Source organism: Staurois parvus, unplaced genomic scaffold, assembly GCF_062004578.1.
Source record: "Staurois parvus isolate SC_StPar_1 unplaced genomic scaffold, SC_StPar_1.0 ptg000017l, whole genome shotgun sequence".
NCBI classification, from domain to species: Eukaryota; Metazoa; Chordata; class Amphibia; order Anura; family Ranidae; genus Staurois; species Staurois parvus.
This window is the reverse complement of record NW_028317813.1, coordinates 19300061-19318666: the sequence shown is the minus strand read 5'-3', so window position 1 is coordinate 19318666 and position 18606 is coordinate 19300061. Positions and strand designations below refer to the sequence as shown.

Sequence of the window (18606 nt, the reverse complement as noted above, 5' to 3'; positions counted from 1 at the left end):
TGAAATTACATTTTTCTTTAGAATAAAGAGTCCAAAATATAAAACTGTACACAGTAATGTGTATCCCAGCTCACCTGTACTCCATTATAGTGATATGACATGTATACAGTAATCATTACTGTATACATGTCATCACTATAATGGTGTACAGGGGAGCTGGGATATACATTACTGTATACATGTCATATCACTATAATGAGTACAGGGGAGCTGGGATATACATTACTGTGTACACGTCATATCACTATAATGAGTACAGGGGAGCTGGGATATACATTACTGTATACATGTCATATCACTATAATGGAGTACAGGGGAGCTGGGATATACATTACTGTATACATGTCATATCACTATAATGAGTACAGGGGAACTGGGATATACATTACTGAGTAATACACTGTTGTATACAGTACTTACTCCTAGTCCCTCCGAGTTCCCCGCGGCGGTGGAGAGGGTGTCTCCTGTCCCCTCAGCGGCGGTGCCGCAAAAGCCGGAAGTTGTAAACCAGAACTCGACTTCACAATGAGGCTTGGAGCGCAGGTGCAGTCGCTCCATGCTTCATCTGTGCTCGCTGCTCACCACAGAGGAATATCTCCTTGCATTTGGCGAGCGGGCGAGCGGCTTTTTCAAGCCCTGTGCTATTTCATTAAAGGTGTAATTTTAGATGCACTTTCTGTCTCTGCCTAGCTCAGGGTTCCTGACAAAATGAAACAGTGAAGAAAGACTGGCAAAATAAAGCTACTGCCAAAACTGACGGTAAAGAAAAAAATATCAGTTAAAAGAAATGTTCATGTTTTTCTGAAAACAAAAATAATATTTCTTTAGTCCTCTATCCTTTACCAAATACTTTTTTTCCCCCACAGCTGAAGAGAAAGCATCAACTGCAGTTTACACAGCAGGAACACAGCATGTGTGCCACTCAAGAGGAGAGCAGAATGCTTGCACTCACCTCGCCCTATCTCGCTAATATGCTCAAAGACATAACACATGAGACTATGCAGAAAATGTGTATTTGGACAAATCTGGCCACGGTATGTCACAGCAAAGCTGCCAATATACTGTACAGTATGTAGCAAATCAAAGGGACAGAAAGACACTCAAGCAGCTTCTCAACTCAAAACCGCTGAGCATATCTAATAAATCAGTCTAATCACAGACAGAAAAACTGATTCAAAACTGTAAAAATGCACAGATACCAATGACCAGACAAATGTGTTTTTTTTTCTTTTTTAAGTTACAATTTTTTTATGAGTATGTTTGTGGAAATAACCAATTAAACTGGTTAAACAATTGGTTTCTGGTCTGGTTGTTTGCACAAAGTTCCCAGCTTAGTACAAAACAATGAAAACAACATTGACATGAGGAATGAGGCAATAGAGGGGGAAAGTTGAAGGGGGAGTGCAATTTGTGCTCATGTAAAGCTAGCCATACATGTTCTTTCTTTCAATCACAGGTTGAAGGAAAGAAAATTACTTGATTCCCACATCAACACAGTCAGTGTTGATAAGGGAATCCCTCCAGCTGCATTATTGTATTCTACAATGCTTGACCTGTATCCTTGGACCTGTGCGCAAGACCAAAACATGCAAAAGTAAGTAGGGACATGGGGAAAGAATACGAACCCATTTTTGTATCTCAGAAAATATATCTTTCTCATGGACCAGATATCAAAAGCCAGCAATAGGTATATCTGTTGGGCAATGTACACTTCACCAACTTCTGCTGTGCTGATGAAATCTTACATGGATTTGGAGTTCTGTACACAGGAAGGATTAACCCTTACATCTCCACTGGTATATGTTACTTGGCCTAATAAGCTGGTGAGTTGTATTTTGTGACATTTTTTTTTTTTTAGAGTTTTTTTTTTGTTTTTTTTTAACAAAGAATTAGGCTAGCAGTAATAATAGTTTTAATACAAGCATTATTTTTGTTTTTAAGAAGCTTCACACATGACCATATAATGTATAAACTTCTTACGGTATTGACATTTGTCTCCAATGTAGTCAGCGAGGCAGCGGCAGTTGGGTTGGTTGCCCAGGTTCACAGAACAAGTAGCATTGTTTTGACAATAGTTTGGTGTGCACACTTGCTGCTCACATGTAGGACCAGTAAACCCAGTTGAGCAGCGGCATGTTGGTAAACCTAGAAACAAAAACAAAAAAAACAAAAAAAAGAGAAAGTTGAAATCCAAAAGCTGCTTAAAATCTATCACAAATCCTTATAGTTTGTAAGCATATCTGTAAGGTTAATCATATTCAACCATTATCTACATATGCTGTACTTACAGTCGCTTATAGGTCCTATCTCTCTTCAATTGACCATACATTTGGTCATTTCACCAAGCAAGGAAACTTTTAATTCCATATTGCAGAATAATTGGCGATGGGCTTTAATGGTCCAAAATGAGATGGAATCAAAGTGACCCAACTGCTTTCTTTAAAACAACTGTAGCTTTTTTCCTGTATTGATTCCACTGTAATTTTGGCTAAATGTTCTTACCATATTGAAAATGTCTGTAACTTACAGATTTTTCCTCACTTCCTTTATAGTAAAACCATTGTCTCAGTGACATTAAATGAGAGAAAATCTCTCCAATGGAGCCCAATATAGCAGGAAAAAGATAGAGGGGGTTGTTATCCCTCCTAAAACAAACAAAAAATTCTGAATGGAATTTTATATCGAATACAATTCACACCAATGATTGCACTATTGTTAAAGTTTCTGTCTGCATTGCTGTTAAAGATTTTTCCTCACTTTCTGTCTGAAGAAACCATTGTCACTGTGATAAAAATAATAGAAAATCACTCAAACAGAAATAACCATTGGTTTTAGACCTTCCCTATTCTATCCAAAAAAAAAGAAAGAAGAAAAAACATATTTTTGCTGGACATACTCTATCATTGCATGTTTTATAAGATGTGTGGAATTTAATTTGTGTGTGTACAAGCCCAATTCCAAAAAAGTTGGGACGCTGTGTAAAAGCTAATAAAAACATAATTTAATGATTTGCAAATCTCAAAAACCTATATTTTATTCAAGTAGAAAATAAAAAAACATCATAGAAAATGTACCATTTGAAAAAAAAAAGTGAATTCTGAGATTGATGGCATCAACACATCTTAAAGTTGGGACAGGGCCATGTTTACCATGCTGTAGCATTCCCTCGTCTTTTGACAACACTCTGGAAACATATGGGAACTGAGGAGACCAATTGCTGGAGTTGTGGGAGAGGAATGTTGTATCCTTCTTGCCTGATATAGGATTCTAATTGCTCAACAGTCCTGAGCCGTCTTTGTCATATTTTTTATTTGAAGGTGTGCCAAATATTTTCAATCAGTGAAAAGGTGCAGACTACAGGCAGGCCAGTTAAACACCCGGGCTCTTCTACTAAAAAGCCATGCTGTTCTCATAGATGCAGCATGTGGTTTAGCATTGTCCTGCTGAAATATGCAAAGGCTTCCATGAAAAATATATCATCTGGATGGTAGCATATCTAAAACCTGGATATATCTTTCAGCATTGATGGAGACTTTCCAGATGTGAAAGCTACCCATTCCATACAAACTAATGCACCCCCATACTATCAGAGATGCAGACTTTTGAACTGAGCTGATAACCAGACAGAAGTTCCCTCTCCTCTTTAGTGTGGAGGGTGCGGTGACCTTGGCTGCAAAAAGAATGTCAGATTTGAATTTGTCTGACCACAGAATAGTTTTCCACCTTTCAGCAGACGAGCTTTGGCCCAGAGAAAATGGCGGCATTTCTGGATCATGTTTAGCTACACTTCTTATTTGTATGATAGAGCTTTAACTTGCATTTTTGGATGGTATGGCAAACTGTGTTTACACACAGTGATTTGTGGAAGTATTCCTGAGTCCATGCAGTGATGTCCATCACAGAATCATGCTTGATTTTAATGCAGTGCTGTCTGAGGGCCTAAAGATCATGGACATCCAATATTGCGTTTCGGCCTTGTCCCTTGCACAAAGATTTCTCCAGATTCTCTGAATCGTTTGATAATATTACGTACTGTAGATGATATATTTAAAATTTTTGCAATTTTACAATGAGGAACATTATTCTGAAATTGTTCATTGGATGCAGCTTTTTACAGATTGACAAATCTTTGCCCATCTTTGCTTCTGAGACATTCTGACTCTGAAAGGTTCTTTTTATACACAGTCATGTTACTGACCTGTTGACAATTAACCTAATTAGTTGCAAAATGTTCTTCCAGCTCCTCCTTGTTCATACCAGTTGGTTTGCCAGCTTTTTGTTTCCCTGTCTCAACTTTTTTGGGACTTGTTGCTGCCATCAAATTCAAAATTACCTTTTTTCCCTAAAATGGTTAATTTTATCTGTTTAAATATTTGATATGTTTCTATTGTGAATAAAATATGGGTTTATGAGATTTGCTAATTTTTTGGAATTGGGGTTGTATTATCTAAAAATCAGTTGCATTACCTGTACGTGATGGTGCACAGTTTCCTCCATTTTTACAGTACTCCTTACACTGATCATTCTCACACCTCTCTCCACTGTAGCTGGGTGAGCAGCGACATTTGGCTTGTTTTCTTGCATTAAAGAAGCATTTTCCCCCGTTAAGACACTCTAGAGGGCAAGAATCAGGTATGGGTTCTAAAAAGACAGAAGCAAATATTAATTTCAGAAGATATTAATTCATAATGGAGAAAAATACAAGACCATTCCACCTTGTGCCTCTTACCATCAGGTGACTGGGTAGGGGATGGGATAAGGATACATGTTCCGTTGTCCAATCTTCTTCCATTAGGACATGTGCACACTGGTCCGCTGGGGCTAAGTAAACACAGCCACTCACATTTTTTGCGGTCACATGGATTGGTCACTAAAGCTACAACAAATATAAATTGTGATTAATGAGACACAGATTCTGTGAGAAAGAACTACTCTGCATGGTGATTAGTTTGGCAGTTCCTTCAAAGTTGGCAGAACTGATGCCTATTTGAGGTCTGACTTTCCAGCTGAGCTAGATGTAGAACTGCCCCTTACCCAATTTCATGAGCTCTATAGTACACAATTACTGGAATACAAAAGTAGAAATGTTTCACAAGGGTAAATGATCAGAAAAGAATTGCTGCACCAAAGAGCCCCCATCTCAGATAACAAATAGAACAGGAGTCAGAAGATCTGACTTATGGTGTGAAAATAGCTTTGCCTCTAAAGTTTAAAGTGGTTGTAAAGGGTAAAGGTTTTTTACATTCATGCATTCTATGCATGAAGGTAAAAAATCTTCAGTGTGCAGCTCCCCCCAGCAGCCCACCCAATTCTTACCTGAGCCTAATCTTCATCCAGCACTGTGCACGGGACACTCAGCTCTCCCGGGTCTCTCTCTCTACTCATTGGCCAAAACACAGCAGTGGGAGCCATTGGCTCCCACTGCCCGTCAATCCCAGCCAGTGAGGAAGGAGTGGGGGTGGGACTGAGTTACTCTTTGTGTGTTCCATAGACACACAGAGCTGGCTCAGTAGCGAGTACACACGCTGGGGGCGCTTAGCAAGGGGAGGGGGCACAAGAGCTGGCGGGGGACCCAAGAAGAGGGGTATTTGGGCTGCTCTGTGCAAAAGCATTGCACAGAGCAGGTAAGTATAACATGTTTGTAATTTTGAGAAAAATAACCTTTAGAACCACTTTAAAAAAAACATTATTTCTTCAGTTGCCAAGACCTGAAATACTTGGATGGGTGCAGATGACAACCACAGTGAGTGCCACTGATGCAAAGCTGAAAAAGTAGAACTCTTTGCAATGGTACAAAATGCACATTACTGGATCAGAGCTAGAGCTCTGTGATCAGCAGGGAGCATAAATGTTGTGAGTTTTAGCAAACTACAACTGGGCTTTAAGTACCATGAACCCACAATTGGACTGTTCATGTCAGGAACAAGGATAGTACCATATTAGCCATTACCAAAAGGCAGCCAAATGATTTCCTTATACATTATATAATATAAGCAGTGTAATATTTCTTACAGTTAGTTTAAAGCCATAAGCTGGCCTTAGATGGATCGAATTTCAGCCGGTTCAGTGACGTGCCAATATTAGATCCATCTATGGGCAGGCTGGTTGTACCCAAGTTGATCCATTGATCGACTTGGGTGCAACCAATCTGTCAGATTTTTCACATGTGATTACTGCTACTGGCTATAGCTGCTAGCAGTATTTAATGTGTTCTGCCAGCCGGGAAGGCTCCCAGCAGGCAGAACCCAATAGTGTTGCGGGAGGGTGTTGATGGGGGAATCAAGCGATTTTATTTCCTTCCACCACTAAATCAAAGCATCTACAGCTTGCCTTAACTGTCTTTAGTTACATTATGTGCTCCAGAGCTGAGCCAATTTTGCATACAATAAAACAGAGCTTGTTAACTTGTTAAATTAATGGCGTTACCTTCAGGCTGCTTGTACTGGTGATGAAGAACAACATCAGTGACATGGTTTATTCCCCAGGTAAGATTGGTAACAGGGCCATGTCCAAACTTGTGCACTTTAAATATAAGGTTGTTAACATATGTTACTCCATAGATGTAATCTTCAAAGATATCAATGCTGAACGGATGGGTGAGGCCTGGGAGTGGCAGAAAGAAAACAAAACAAAATAGTAATTGTAGGCTGGTGTGTAAAATTAAAACATAGGCGTTTTTAAAAGTGCATATTTGTCCTAAACAAAAGTGGCACATCAGCTACATCTACTATCAACAACTCTGAGAAAAGAGAAAAAAAAAAAAACAACCCAATGCTGTGGGACTCATTTACACATTACTGTGCTGTCAGCCCTTTAACTACCATAAAATATCACAGTATTTACTGCCCTTATAATGCTTTGTTTATGGAATGTGCAATGTCCCACCACAATTTCAATACATAAAGCAGCAGATCTCACACTGCGGAGAGGAGAATACACAAGCATAGCTCAGTTTACATTCCAGCTCAGTTCCTCTGTGATGGATGACTGATGTCATTCTGTACCCGACCAATAAAGAAGGCCACAGTCCAGCACCCAGAAGAAGCCTGGTAGAAGAAGCTAGCATGAAACACTGGACCACTGAAGGAGAGGTAACTATCAAGGACTTTAATTCCATGTCCTCTTTTTAAACTCTCTTGAACACCTGTCTGTATAGCTATTATATTGTAATAAAAATATTATTTAAAAATACAGGTCAAAGCCATCTATTTAGGAAATAAGAAGAATCATGATAACACACTGGCATCTACACAAGCTCGGACATGTGACACATATCCTTAGCTAAGGGTGCTGCTCTGACCAGCTTCTTACTTAGACACATTATCTATACCAGTTTTCTTCATGAACATTTTAAACAGCTGCATGATGATGAGGCAGAAAGAAGGGCTGAGCAGATATTGTTGGGGCACTCTGAGTGAGATATGAAGCGTATACAGCAAACATATATTACCATTCTTGCTATTGATCACCACAACTGGATCGGTCCCGTTAAGACGAATACTGCTAATGATGGATAACTTGGCATCAGCCCAGTAAAGGCGCTCATTATAGTAATCCACTGCTAAGCCTGAAAGAGCAATATATGTTACATCATAACACTGCTCCCTTTAAAGGGTTCATAGCTTACTGAATGTTAACGAGATTTCAAACTACTAGTTTAGACAAAAGAGACACAAAAGAAGATAAGCACAATGCTGAAAACACCCTTGGCTGGATAAAAACACAATCTGAAAATTGATCATCCTGTATAAAGCCAGCCATAGATGGAGCAATTTTCTTTCCTGCAACCGTGGGTTGCAGGAAAGAAAATCACTTGATTCTGCCATCAACACAGTCAATGTTGATGGGGGGAAACCTACCGCGGAGCCACTGTTTTGTCCTGGCGGGGGAGAGGGGAGCTGTTCCCACCAGGAAAACAGTGATTTCTGCTACCAGCTATAATAGCCATTAGCAATAATCCCATGTAAAATCCAACATGCTGGTTATACCCAAGTTGATTGATCGATCAACTTGGGTACATTCAGCCTGCCTAAATAGTTTGAATCTCGGCCAGTCCCTGCTGAACCGGCCGAGATTTGAACCGTATATGGCCAGCTTAAAATTTGCACTGACTTTAGTATAAACAGTTTATTTTTGTCATTTGCAACCACAATTAGTGTTTATAGGCACAGAAGTTTAACTGTTAAGTAGGGGATATTTTACAGAATGTTAATCAACATGGCATCTAGTGAATTCAAAATCAGGCTTTGCATGTCCTTTCTTATACTACAACTTTCTGGGCAGTGAAAATTAAACATTCACGTCATGCTATTAATCATTTTTATTGGCTTAAAATTCCTTGTACAGCTGTAAGATTTTATGGGACTTCTGCAGAAGTGCTGTGCTTTCTACTAATCATTAGTGATGTCTACTATCCTTATGGCTTATTGCAGGGTAATATTCTTCAGCCTGTACTTCACTCCCACATTTGATAACCAGTATAAGGTTTTCAGATGACTGCCTGGTAGAAGAGTATTTAACAGTAGTCGTTTAAATATTATATCCGTGAAAGGGTTTTTTTGTTTCCCACAATTTATGGTCCAATACATTTTTAAAATAATTTTTTGCATATTTGTACAAAAAAACAAGGATAATAAAGTGATAACATTGTATCTCAATACTATTATCCAGCAACAATTTGCTCTTGAGTGCGCAAGAACATAGTATAAAGAAACTAGAGATAGGTGGTAGGAGAACAGGTCATTTGAACCAGGCCTGTCAGTGATTAGAGGGTACTACTTAGCAGAACACTATTATATATACCCGTGGGCCACTGTATGTTGTTCTCTACAAGAGTCTCCCTCATGGTTCCATCCATAGCTGCCTTTTCAATCTTTGGGTGGTTACCCCAGTCAGACCAATACATAGTCCTATACATAACATAAATGAGAAAAATTGCTTTAATGCAGGTTTGTATTAGACAAATGATAGCTGTAGAGATACACATTTCAAAATAAGTAAAAAATCAAAGATCACATTGTAAAACAGAAGACTAAGAAATTAGAAAGTAACATTTTCACTTATCTTTATAGTGTGAGTGTATTTGTGGTCAACAATGACAACAGAAGAATAACTATTAAATGTAAAGCATTTCATACCCTCTTAAGGGATCCACAACTATGGCATGTGGTTCGTCAATCATGCCAGAGATCAATGTTTTTCTATGTTCTCCTTTCATCTGTGCCACCTCAATGACGTCACGGCCAGAATCAGTCCAATAAATATTTCCAGCCACCCAGTCAACAGCTATGCCTCTAGGCATCTTCAGGCCAGGTATCTGTACAAACGAATAGCAGAAATATATACTTCCTTAGAATAGACATTGTGAAGAGATGTGTGATGTTCCTGCCACAATATATTATATAAATGTTAGAAATGACCATTCCAAAAGGAGCACCAAGTGAGCACTTATCTGGTTGTATGGTTCAGCTAGTAGTAGTTAGTCACATTCCACTGAACATGTTCAGAAATGATGAAGACCTTTCACCATTCATCCAAGCTATACAGATCCAAGTATCTTCTGATATATCTAATAAAGTCTACAAACACAGTATTCCTTCCACTTACATTTAGGTCAGTTACTCCCTCATCAATCTGTCTCTTGTTACGGTTAGAAGTAGTAGAGGAGGTGGATGTAGGCAGTACTCGAAAAGAGATCTTCCCAGTGTGCCAGTTACTCCAGTAGATTTTGTTCTCTTTCACATAGACATCCATGGCATCAATGCGCACATTCTCATCACCTCTAAATGCTTGCTCATATGCAGAGTTGGGATTGAATGGATAAAGGCTTCTGATCTCATTATCATCAGCAATGTACAACACTTGATTAGCCTCTGTGAAAAACAAAGGAACAAACATGTACCAGCAGTTAACCAAGATAGCAAGACTGAGGAATCCATTACACTGTGGCACAGACATTAATTAAATGAGCACTAGGATGCCATTCATAAAAGGCAATATGTAAGCAATGGACCAGTTCAAGAATTTGTGATCTTCAGACCATGTTGGACATTTCTAAGCTCATTAACAAATTCTTCTGAATGTTTTTGGTGCTTGCTATTAGACAGAGATGATCTACAAATGTTGTAAAATTTGCAACAGCAGATGTCATCTGTTCCCCATTTGCAGGGATTGAGTATTTCCCTGGGCATGTGCTACCTTTGTTGGTAAAGTCAGAGTAAAAACCCAACAACAGTTATTTGCATCTCTTACACACTTGGGTAGTAAGATGTCCTTAGCGGAATCCCAGGCTTTAATGCGTGCTGCAACAATTACAGGGAATTGTACTTCCTTGTTTGGTTTTCCTTATTTAAAATTGCTTTCAAAAAGGTCAACATACGAGATACAAAGAATGAATTGCATAAATCAGGGCCAATTATGAAAAGGTTATACAAATGTGGTACAGACACTGCTGGTAAAAGTGCATTCAAAAGAATAATTGTTCAAGGATGCCTGAATGTGAAACATAATAGAGTGAAGGGCATATAGAAGAAAAAGATTTTCACAGCACTACATTTGTAGAGGAGTATTCAGCATTCTCTGGTCCTGGTGAGGGGATGGAGGGCACCCCATTCCCCATTACATTACATACACCAACCTGGCTATATGGTGTTTACAATGAGAACACCCCCCCCATAATGTGACACATACATAGGTCCAGTGATCTAGAATAGATCATAGTACAGATAGTGTTGAGACTCTCTTAAGGGGTCATAAATACTGTATATGTATGTTATCAAGGATGTGAGGGCATACAAAGAGCAATATACAAAGTGGAAGTTACAAAAGAAGTTGAGAGTATTTGTGTGGGCGTAGTAAGCAAGTAATATGCTAGTGGAATTGAAGTTATGAACGAAAGGGTAAGAAAGGGAGGGTAATGGAGAAAGGGGAAGGGAAGATGAAGAGAAGGAAGGTGAGGAGAGAAGAGAGTAGGAAAAGGGTTGAATCTCCCATCCATGGGGGTGGCTTAACCACTTCAGCTCCACAGGACATACCGGTGCATCAGGTTGAAATGGTTGTACTGGAATCATGGCTGCAGCTGTACCCATGATCCCGGTGCCAAAATTTTCTGGTAGCGATGGACTTTAACCACCTCAATACTGGGCACTTTTACCCCCTTTCTGCCCAGGCCAATTTTCAGCTTTCAGCACTGTCGCACTTTGAAAGACAATTGAGTGGTCATGCAACACTGTACCTATAAGAAATTTTTATAACGTTTTTCACACAAATAGAGATTTCTTTTGATGGTATTTATTCACCACTGGGTTTTTAATTTTTTGCGCTATAAATTAAAAAAAAACCAACAATTTGTGTTTTTCTTAATTTCTGTTATAAAATGTTGCAAATAAATAATCTTTCTTCAAAAACTCTAGGCCAAAATGTATGATTGCGTATATCAGTAAATTTCACTGATAAAAACAACCACTTTTACTAAATAAAACTGATTAATTCAGTAGGTATTGTTGTGATTAGTTGTGATTGGCCACAGCTGATCACATGGTACAGATAGGCTATGATTGGCCCTGTCTGTACCATGTGATCACTGTGACCAATCACAGCTAGCCACACAATTGTAAGAAATGAATGGCATGAAAGACATTCATTGTTTACAATTGTCATGTGATCTGCGGTGATTGGCCATCCATTGTTTTCAATTGTCATGTGATCTGCGGTAATTAGTCACAGCAATCACATGGTACTGGTAGCGGGTCGGTACAGTGATCAGCCTTTGGTTGTGTCCAGTGGACATAGCTGGTAACAGATCGCTCTGGAGTGTGGATCGTGGGGCACGCAATGCCTGATCCTGGGAGGATGTCATATGACCTCCTCCCAGGATAATAGGGATCCCGCCTGGCCTATTGTAATATGATTGCTGGGAGTGGCCCAACAGCCGCTTGGGCACTTCTACAGGGCGCAAAACCCACAGAGGCCACAGCACCATCAGTTCTAATCATTAGGATAAGAAAGTAAAATAACACCCCCATATAATGCCTTGATTAGCAATTAACAGTTAATATATAGACACAGAGCCAGGGGACAGCAATGCTCTGAGCATTGAGCTCCCTGAATCGATCAAGACAGCTATGGACAAAAGCTATAAAAAAAGGCGGGGGGGGAAAGGGGGGGGGAGGAGGGGAAGGGGAAAGGGGGGGAGGAGGGGAAGGGGAAAAAGGGGGAGGAGGGGAAGGGGAAAAAGGGGGAGGAGGGGAAGGGGAAAAAGGGGGAGGAGGGGGAAGGGGAAAAAGGGGGGGGCAGGAGAGGAGAAGGGTAAAAAAAAAAGAAAGGTGAGACCGTGGGACCAACAGAAAGGAAGAAAAAAGGAGGAGAAGGGAAGAGGAAAGAATGAAAGCAGAATCAGAAGAGAACCACTCCGTCCAAGAGTCCAGCACTCACCATTCCAGGAGTTAGTCCCATCCGAGTTTCAGTTTTATGTTTACAAGTAGTTATTATCTGCTCAATTGGATCTCAGTTTGATCAGATGCTTTTTAGGGCAGACCCCAAGACCCAAGATCTTTCAGTAGAGAGTACTTGTCAACGACCATGCTGTCACAAAGGATGTTGTACATTCTTTGTGATAGCAATAAAGTTAATTGGAAAAAATTGAAGGGGCAGTGTAAAAAAATGTTTATTCAAAATAAATAATAAAAAAAAAAATGTAAAGTGCCCCCATCCTCACATGCAAATGTAAACAATGATTGCAACACACATGTGAAGTATCGCCACTAATGTCAGAGTGAGAGCAATAATTCTAGCACCAGACCTCCTGGGTAACTCTAAACTGGTAACCCATAAAGGCTCTTAACGTGCAGCCTATGGAATTTTTTTGGTACCGTAGTTTGTCGGTGTTCCACTGGCATACCAAACTTTAAAGCATGACATGCTAGTTATCTATTTACTCAGTGTAACATCATCTTTAATATTTTATTCAAAAATTGGGTATTATATTGTGAAAAAATATATAATGTTTGTGGGTTTTAAGTAATTTTCTAGCAAAAAAAATGCTGATTTTTACATGTATGTAAAAAGTATCAGTATTGGCCCAGTGGTCAACAAATCACCTATCTTTATAGTTGTAAGGCTCTGGTATTGGGTTGGGAATATCCACAGAGTCCAAAATTTAGGGAAACTCTCATGGATATCGAGTTTAATAGCCTTTCATCACTTTGTCTTTGTGCCAATTGTCACCAGGTCAAATGGAGAGGGTGAAGCTCTCTAGTGGGGACAAAGCAATAAAAAAAAACTGATTGAAAGTCTGATCTCTCCTTACCTAAAACTAACACAAAAGGTTTTGGCTATACATGCACTTCAATAATTGGTGCTCAAAACATATAACCCTTTGTGTCACATGTAGAAGTGTAGAAGCCTCTCACACTCTTACCATCTGCCTTGCAAGTGTGATTATGCTTGATGAAGTTCTTTGCACAAGTGCACATGTAGGAGCCTTTGGTGTTGTTGCAGATCTGAGTGCATGTGCCAAATGCCAGACACTCATTGAGATCTATAAGAAAGAGGAGAATAATGATGGCATTGAAACTGAATGCAAGAGAATTGAATGCGGTCTCCCTGAATGTAAACCAAGGAAAAAAACAAAGCTATAAATATTGTCTACAAGCAAGATAACATAATAGAAACTATACTAACAAAAAACTACAGATGAAAAGTTTTTCAAAAGTAGCTTTTTAATACTGTTCCTGTACTTTGTTACTTTCACTTACATAAGTTACAATTATTGTGGACATACAGTAAACTGTGCAAGTTGGGCAATTCCTGTAATTTTCTCCAGTGTGTTCAAATAACTTATTTACAAATAAATAAAGATATACTTTGCACCACCTTAGGTGTGTCTTTCTAATGTTGCCTTTTCACAAGGAATAAAGCAGGCAATAGATGGTTCAAACCTTTGCCAGATCAGCAGGAACCGGTTAAGATTCAATCTATGTATGGGCAGGATAATTGTACCCAAGTCGACCCCGACAGGCGAACGCAACAGCTCTGTAGAAGGGATTTGAGCGATTTTCTTTCCTGCAACGACAGATTGCAGGAAAGAAAATTGTGTAGTCTATGGCCTGCTTAAGTATATCCACGGGTGTCTGAGCAAGGACCTTCATGGCAGGACTGCCAGATATTTTGTTAATGAAAGATGTAGTTTTAAAAATAGTGCACATGGCTTTGAGGTTATGTTAACTTGCACAGCTTATATGAGATATTAGTAAAATAGACCTTCATCGCAGTAAGACTGACTAAAATATAGGTGTTACCTCTGCAACCGTTCTCCCCTGGGATCTTCTGGAATCCTTCATTACATCTGCAGTACACACTGGTTGGAGTCTGGATACAATTCATCTCTTCTCCACAAATGGTGCTATTGGCATGACAGCCATAATGTTTTGCATCTGCAAAATTAAGAATCATAAATGGTGCAGGGTAACGGATCAATTTCCTTTTCATCATGTAGAGCTTCCAAGTATAATATTATGAGTAAAGCATTTTTGAGTAAGCAACACAGATTTATTTTTTATACAATAGCTGTCAGTTTGTCTGGACTTATTTTAAAGTGAAAATCTGAGAGTAACACAGAAATGAGCAAACAGGGTACAGCCATACACTGTTTGAATTTTTCCAGTTACTACTGAAACAGCTGAAATTTGCTTAGTGGGTGGCCCTGTTGCCTCCTCCCACCGTTTGATTCTTCAAAAAAGATGAATGCAGGCATAAATTTGTAGGCCAATTAGCTTTTGAACACTGCAGACTTGTGTGACACTGTGTGCTCAGAGTAAAAAAAGTAAGTGTACAGTTTGAACAAAACACTGGAAAAATGGTCAGTATTGGTGAACTTGAGGTTTGGAAAAATATACACTGTAATATAGTAACGTTGTAAGGTGTACTAAAACACATCTTTTGGTTGTAAGTCTATTATTGTATGTGTGTAGATTGCGCTGTAAGATCTTTTCAAGAATGTGTACTTTTTAGCTATTACCTGACTACATACACATATATTATGTCCTATCCACTTGTAAGAGTAGGTAAGCTCTCTCCTTTGGCTTAGGACAAACTCTGTTCCCCTCTTATGGTTGCTGTGAAATGACAACCATCTATCTGTAGGACTAAACCTGATACAAAAGGTTGTCCTGTGTTCTGGAGTCTATAGTCCACCAGGGTTTGATGATCTTATCTAAGACTTAGGTTAAAATGTTGAGAAATATTCTAGAAAATACATAGCGTCAAGTGTTTATAATGTAACAGTTTGTGATAAACATCAGAGGATGGTTGCACATGCAGACAGGATTGGGCTAAAAAAAAGATCTTTACTGCAAAGGGCCCCTCTGTTAATACACACAGGATGGGACTACCCAAGTACGAATGTTTATAGTTACAAAGAAGGAAGGGGGAAAGCAGAAAAACACCTCAAGTCTTACCTTTGCATGGCAAAAACAACAGTGAATGGTTGGTATGTACAATTATTATGTGACTTCAGACTGCTTAAAGGGTTAGTTCATCTTTACCAAAAAGCACCTATGAAGTTGCATAATGCCCTTGCTATAGGTGTACACTATTTACTTGCCTCACGAAGCCTGACCTGACAACTCCCAGGAAGCTGCTAGGATGTTAAGGCCTAGCTGTTACTGTTCAGTACTAGGGTCGTTGGTTCGAATCCCAGCCACGGCACCACCTGCCTGGAGTTTGCATGTTCTCCCTGTGCCTGTGTGGGTTTCCTCCGGGTACTCCGGTTTCCCCCCACACTCCAAAGACATGCTGGTAGGTTAATTGGCCCTAATATGTGTATGACTGTAAGTTAGGGACCTTAGACTGTACACCCCTTGAGTGTTAGGGACTGATGTGAATGTACTATATATATATATATATATATATAAAGCACTGTCTAAATTGACAGCGCTATATAAGTACCTGAAATAAATCATCACAAGAGTGAGCCTAAAACTCTGAGCTCAGAGCTACTGCATCAGGGGAGAAAAAGTGGATGTGAAAGGGCTTGAATAAGAGAAAGAGCTCACTCCTGTGATAGTGAAGGTGAATAGTAATAGCTGGGCCTTGCTAGCAACGTCCTAGCAACATGCTGGGAGTTTTCAGGTCAGGCTTCATGAGTGCTGTATGTAAATGGACAACACCTATAGCAAAGAGCATTTTTCAATTTGGTCAAAGCTGTACAGTTTGTTTATATCTACAAACACCCCTTACCTGCACAGGCAGTTTTAAGTAAAGGTAAACCAACCCTTTAAAAGAGATTCTTGTGGAAGTCTGCTTGTACCCATACACATAGGGATCATTGCCAAGTTTAGCAGAACACGCCAAGTCGCCTTACCTGGGTGACAATCATCTTATGTCTATGAAATCTGATAAATCATCTCTAAGTAGGGATTCTCCTATATAAATTATAATCCTATATCATAGCTATTATATAAAATTATTGCTTGTTCTTTTTATTTCTAAGTCTACTCTTCGTGGAGAGCCATTCCAATAAATTAAAATCCAGACAACAATCACACAAATACACACAAAAGCCAACTGAGGCAGAAGTCATTTACCCTGAAAGTGTTTTCAGGAGATGTGGAAGGAAATCTGTACTACATGTAAGAATAAATTACACTGAAATAAATAAGAAGACTACACAACAAAGTTGCAGTTTAATCCATAGAATGTGCAATTTATAGATGATATCTTTATCTACAATTTAAGGTCAGCTTTAAAACAACAACATTTAGCGGTGATGGAAGAGTTTGGATCGAATGTTTATTTGCAGGTTCACCTCAAATGTAATATTTTCCCAAGCATTTACTAAAAAGTGTCAGCACAGCATTCAATGCAGGTGACACACACTTACTGTGAGGACAGTTTTCTTCATCAGAACCATCTCCACAATCATCAAACAGGTTACATCTGAAATCGGAGTTAACGCATTTGCTGTTTTTACACTGGAATTCCTGTTTGTCCAGGTCACAGTTCTTCGGTTTGTGCAAGTCTGAATTGTAATAAAAATAAGAAAGCATGATTAGTGGCATGCAATCTCTACAAATATACATTACCTTGGATTGATTAACCTGAAGTGTTACTAAACCCACAACAATAAAATCAGTCTGTATATGCGGTAAAGCATGCTTGTTACACTCACTGTGGAACCTAAGGAGTCAATCCTCCACACTGTGTAAAAAGGATGTTTGATCCTGTCTTCTCTCATCCTCCCCTTCTTCTACTGTCCCTTAATCCATCTCCTAATAGAACAGAGCCTTGGAGGCAAGCTGCACATGCTCATTTTGGTGTGTATTTCTATAATTTCTTTTTTTCTTGGGAGAGTGCATGTAATCGGTAGAGGGCCAATCAGTGCTGTCCAGACAGAGGATCAGGGGCCATGCAGCCTCACAGGGGAGAATTAAAACTTCTCCTACAAGCTTTAACTAGTGCTCTGCTGTAAACTGCTAAAAGTTACAAGACTGCTATATACTGCTGATGAGAAAAGGGATTTAGCAGTTTATATTCACTAAAATAATTGCATTTCCATGTTGAGTATACTGTGGGAGACCGGATATAGTGAATCCAGAGTCCTGGGTTTAGTAACACATTAAAATATGTACATATCAAACATAGCTTATTATAACAAGTGACATTTAAAATAAGATATTTCAGAATTAAGTGGATTTTGACAAACTGAATCACATGATGGCTTCTTATCTCTCTTGGTGGTACTCTACTTTAAGATTAAACTGCCAGGGTAACCTAATTAAAGGATGCACTGCAAATCTTGCATTTTTTTTCAGGAAAGCTGCACTGCATTGCACCTTTCAATTAGGCCATTGACTCTCCATACATCTCATTAGGGATTGATGCCTAACAATAAAGGGATTATGTAAAACTGGATCATATTAAATAATGGACATTCTAAGGTGGACTATGTCCAAAAAGAATTTCAGGCTTTTATAAGTGCCAAGGGCAACAATGTGCTTAAACTCAAAGCAATCAAGCTTCCTTTAGCTCACATGGGTTTGGTTTGCTATAACCCTACATGTCTCTGGAAAGCTGGACTTCCCACTCACCACAATTCTCTTCATCTGTTCCATCTCCACAATTATCAATCCCATCACACACACGTGATGTGCTCAGACACACGCGGTCATTTCTGCAGCGGAACTGTCTGTATGGTGGACAGGAGAACTTCACTGGTGCAGACATCAACAAAAAACAGAGCAGAGTGTCAAAAACAATACACAATTAAAATACTATTTTATATCTAATTACTATTCAGGCAAAAGCATTTCTAAATGTTCCTTTCTTTTTAAATGATTCTATGAGGCCCATAGAGTGCATCCCGTGAATGCACTACATGTCAAGGCAACCATAAGACATAAGACTTTATTTTTGTAGATCCGATTGTGCAGCTTAAAGGAGAAGTACAGCCAGAGCTCTTTAGGCTATACTTCTTCTGTGGATCACAGGAGTGGGGGTACAGAACAGATAACAGTGACTGACGGTCACCGCTCTCTGCTCAGATTGGCTGTGAGAACTCAGCGACCAACAGCACTGTGATCGCTGGGTTCTCACACTTAGAGCCGGAGG

General features: G+C 39.3%; 1 protein-coding gene across 2 annotated transcripts in view; it reads right to left on the bottom strand.

Annotated features, from left to right (window-relative positions):
* Positions 1-18606, bottom strand: part of LRP1 (LDL receptor related protein 1) — a 441174-nt gene that overhangs the window by 15769 nt on the left and 406799 nt on the right. For both annotated transcript variants that reach the window (XM_089681129.1, XM_089681140.1), the window contains exons 72-83: positions 18087-18209; positions 16880-17017; positions 14298-14432; positions 13418-13537; positions 9607-9872; positions 9138-9316; positions 8803-8909; positions 7451-7567; positions 6427-6603; positions 4730-4876; positions 4468-4641; positions 1981-2145 (exon numbers count right to left, since the gene is read on the bottom strand). In XM_089681129.1, coding sequence (XP_089537255.1) covers positions 1981-2145; positions 4468-4641; positions 4730-4876; positions 6427-6603; positions 7451-7567; positions 8803-8909; positions 9138-9316; positions 9607-9872; positions 13418-13537; positions 14298-14432; positions 16880-17017; positions 18087-18209 — 1848 coding nt within the window. The remainder of the gene's footprint in view (positions 1-1980; positions 2146-4467; positions 4642-4729; positions 4877-6426; positions 6604-7450; positions 7568-8802; positions 8910-9137; positions 9317-9606; positions 9873-13417; positions 13538-14297; positions 14433-16879; positions 17018-18086; positions 18210-18606) is intronic.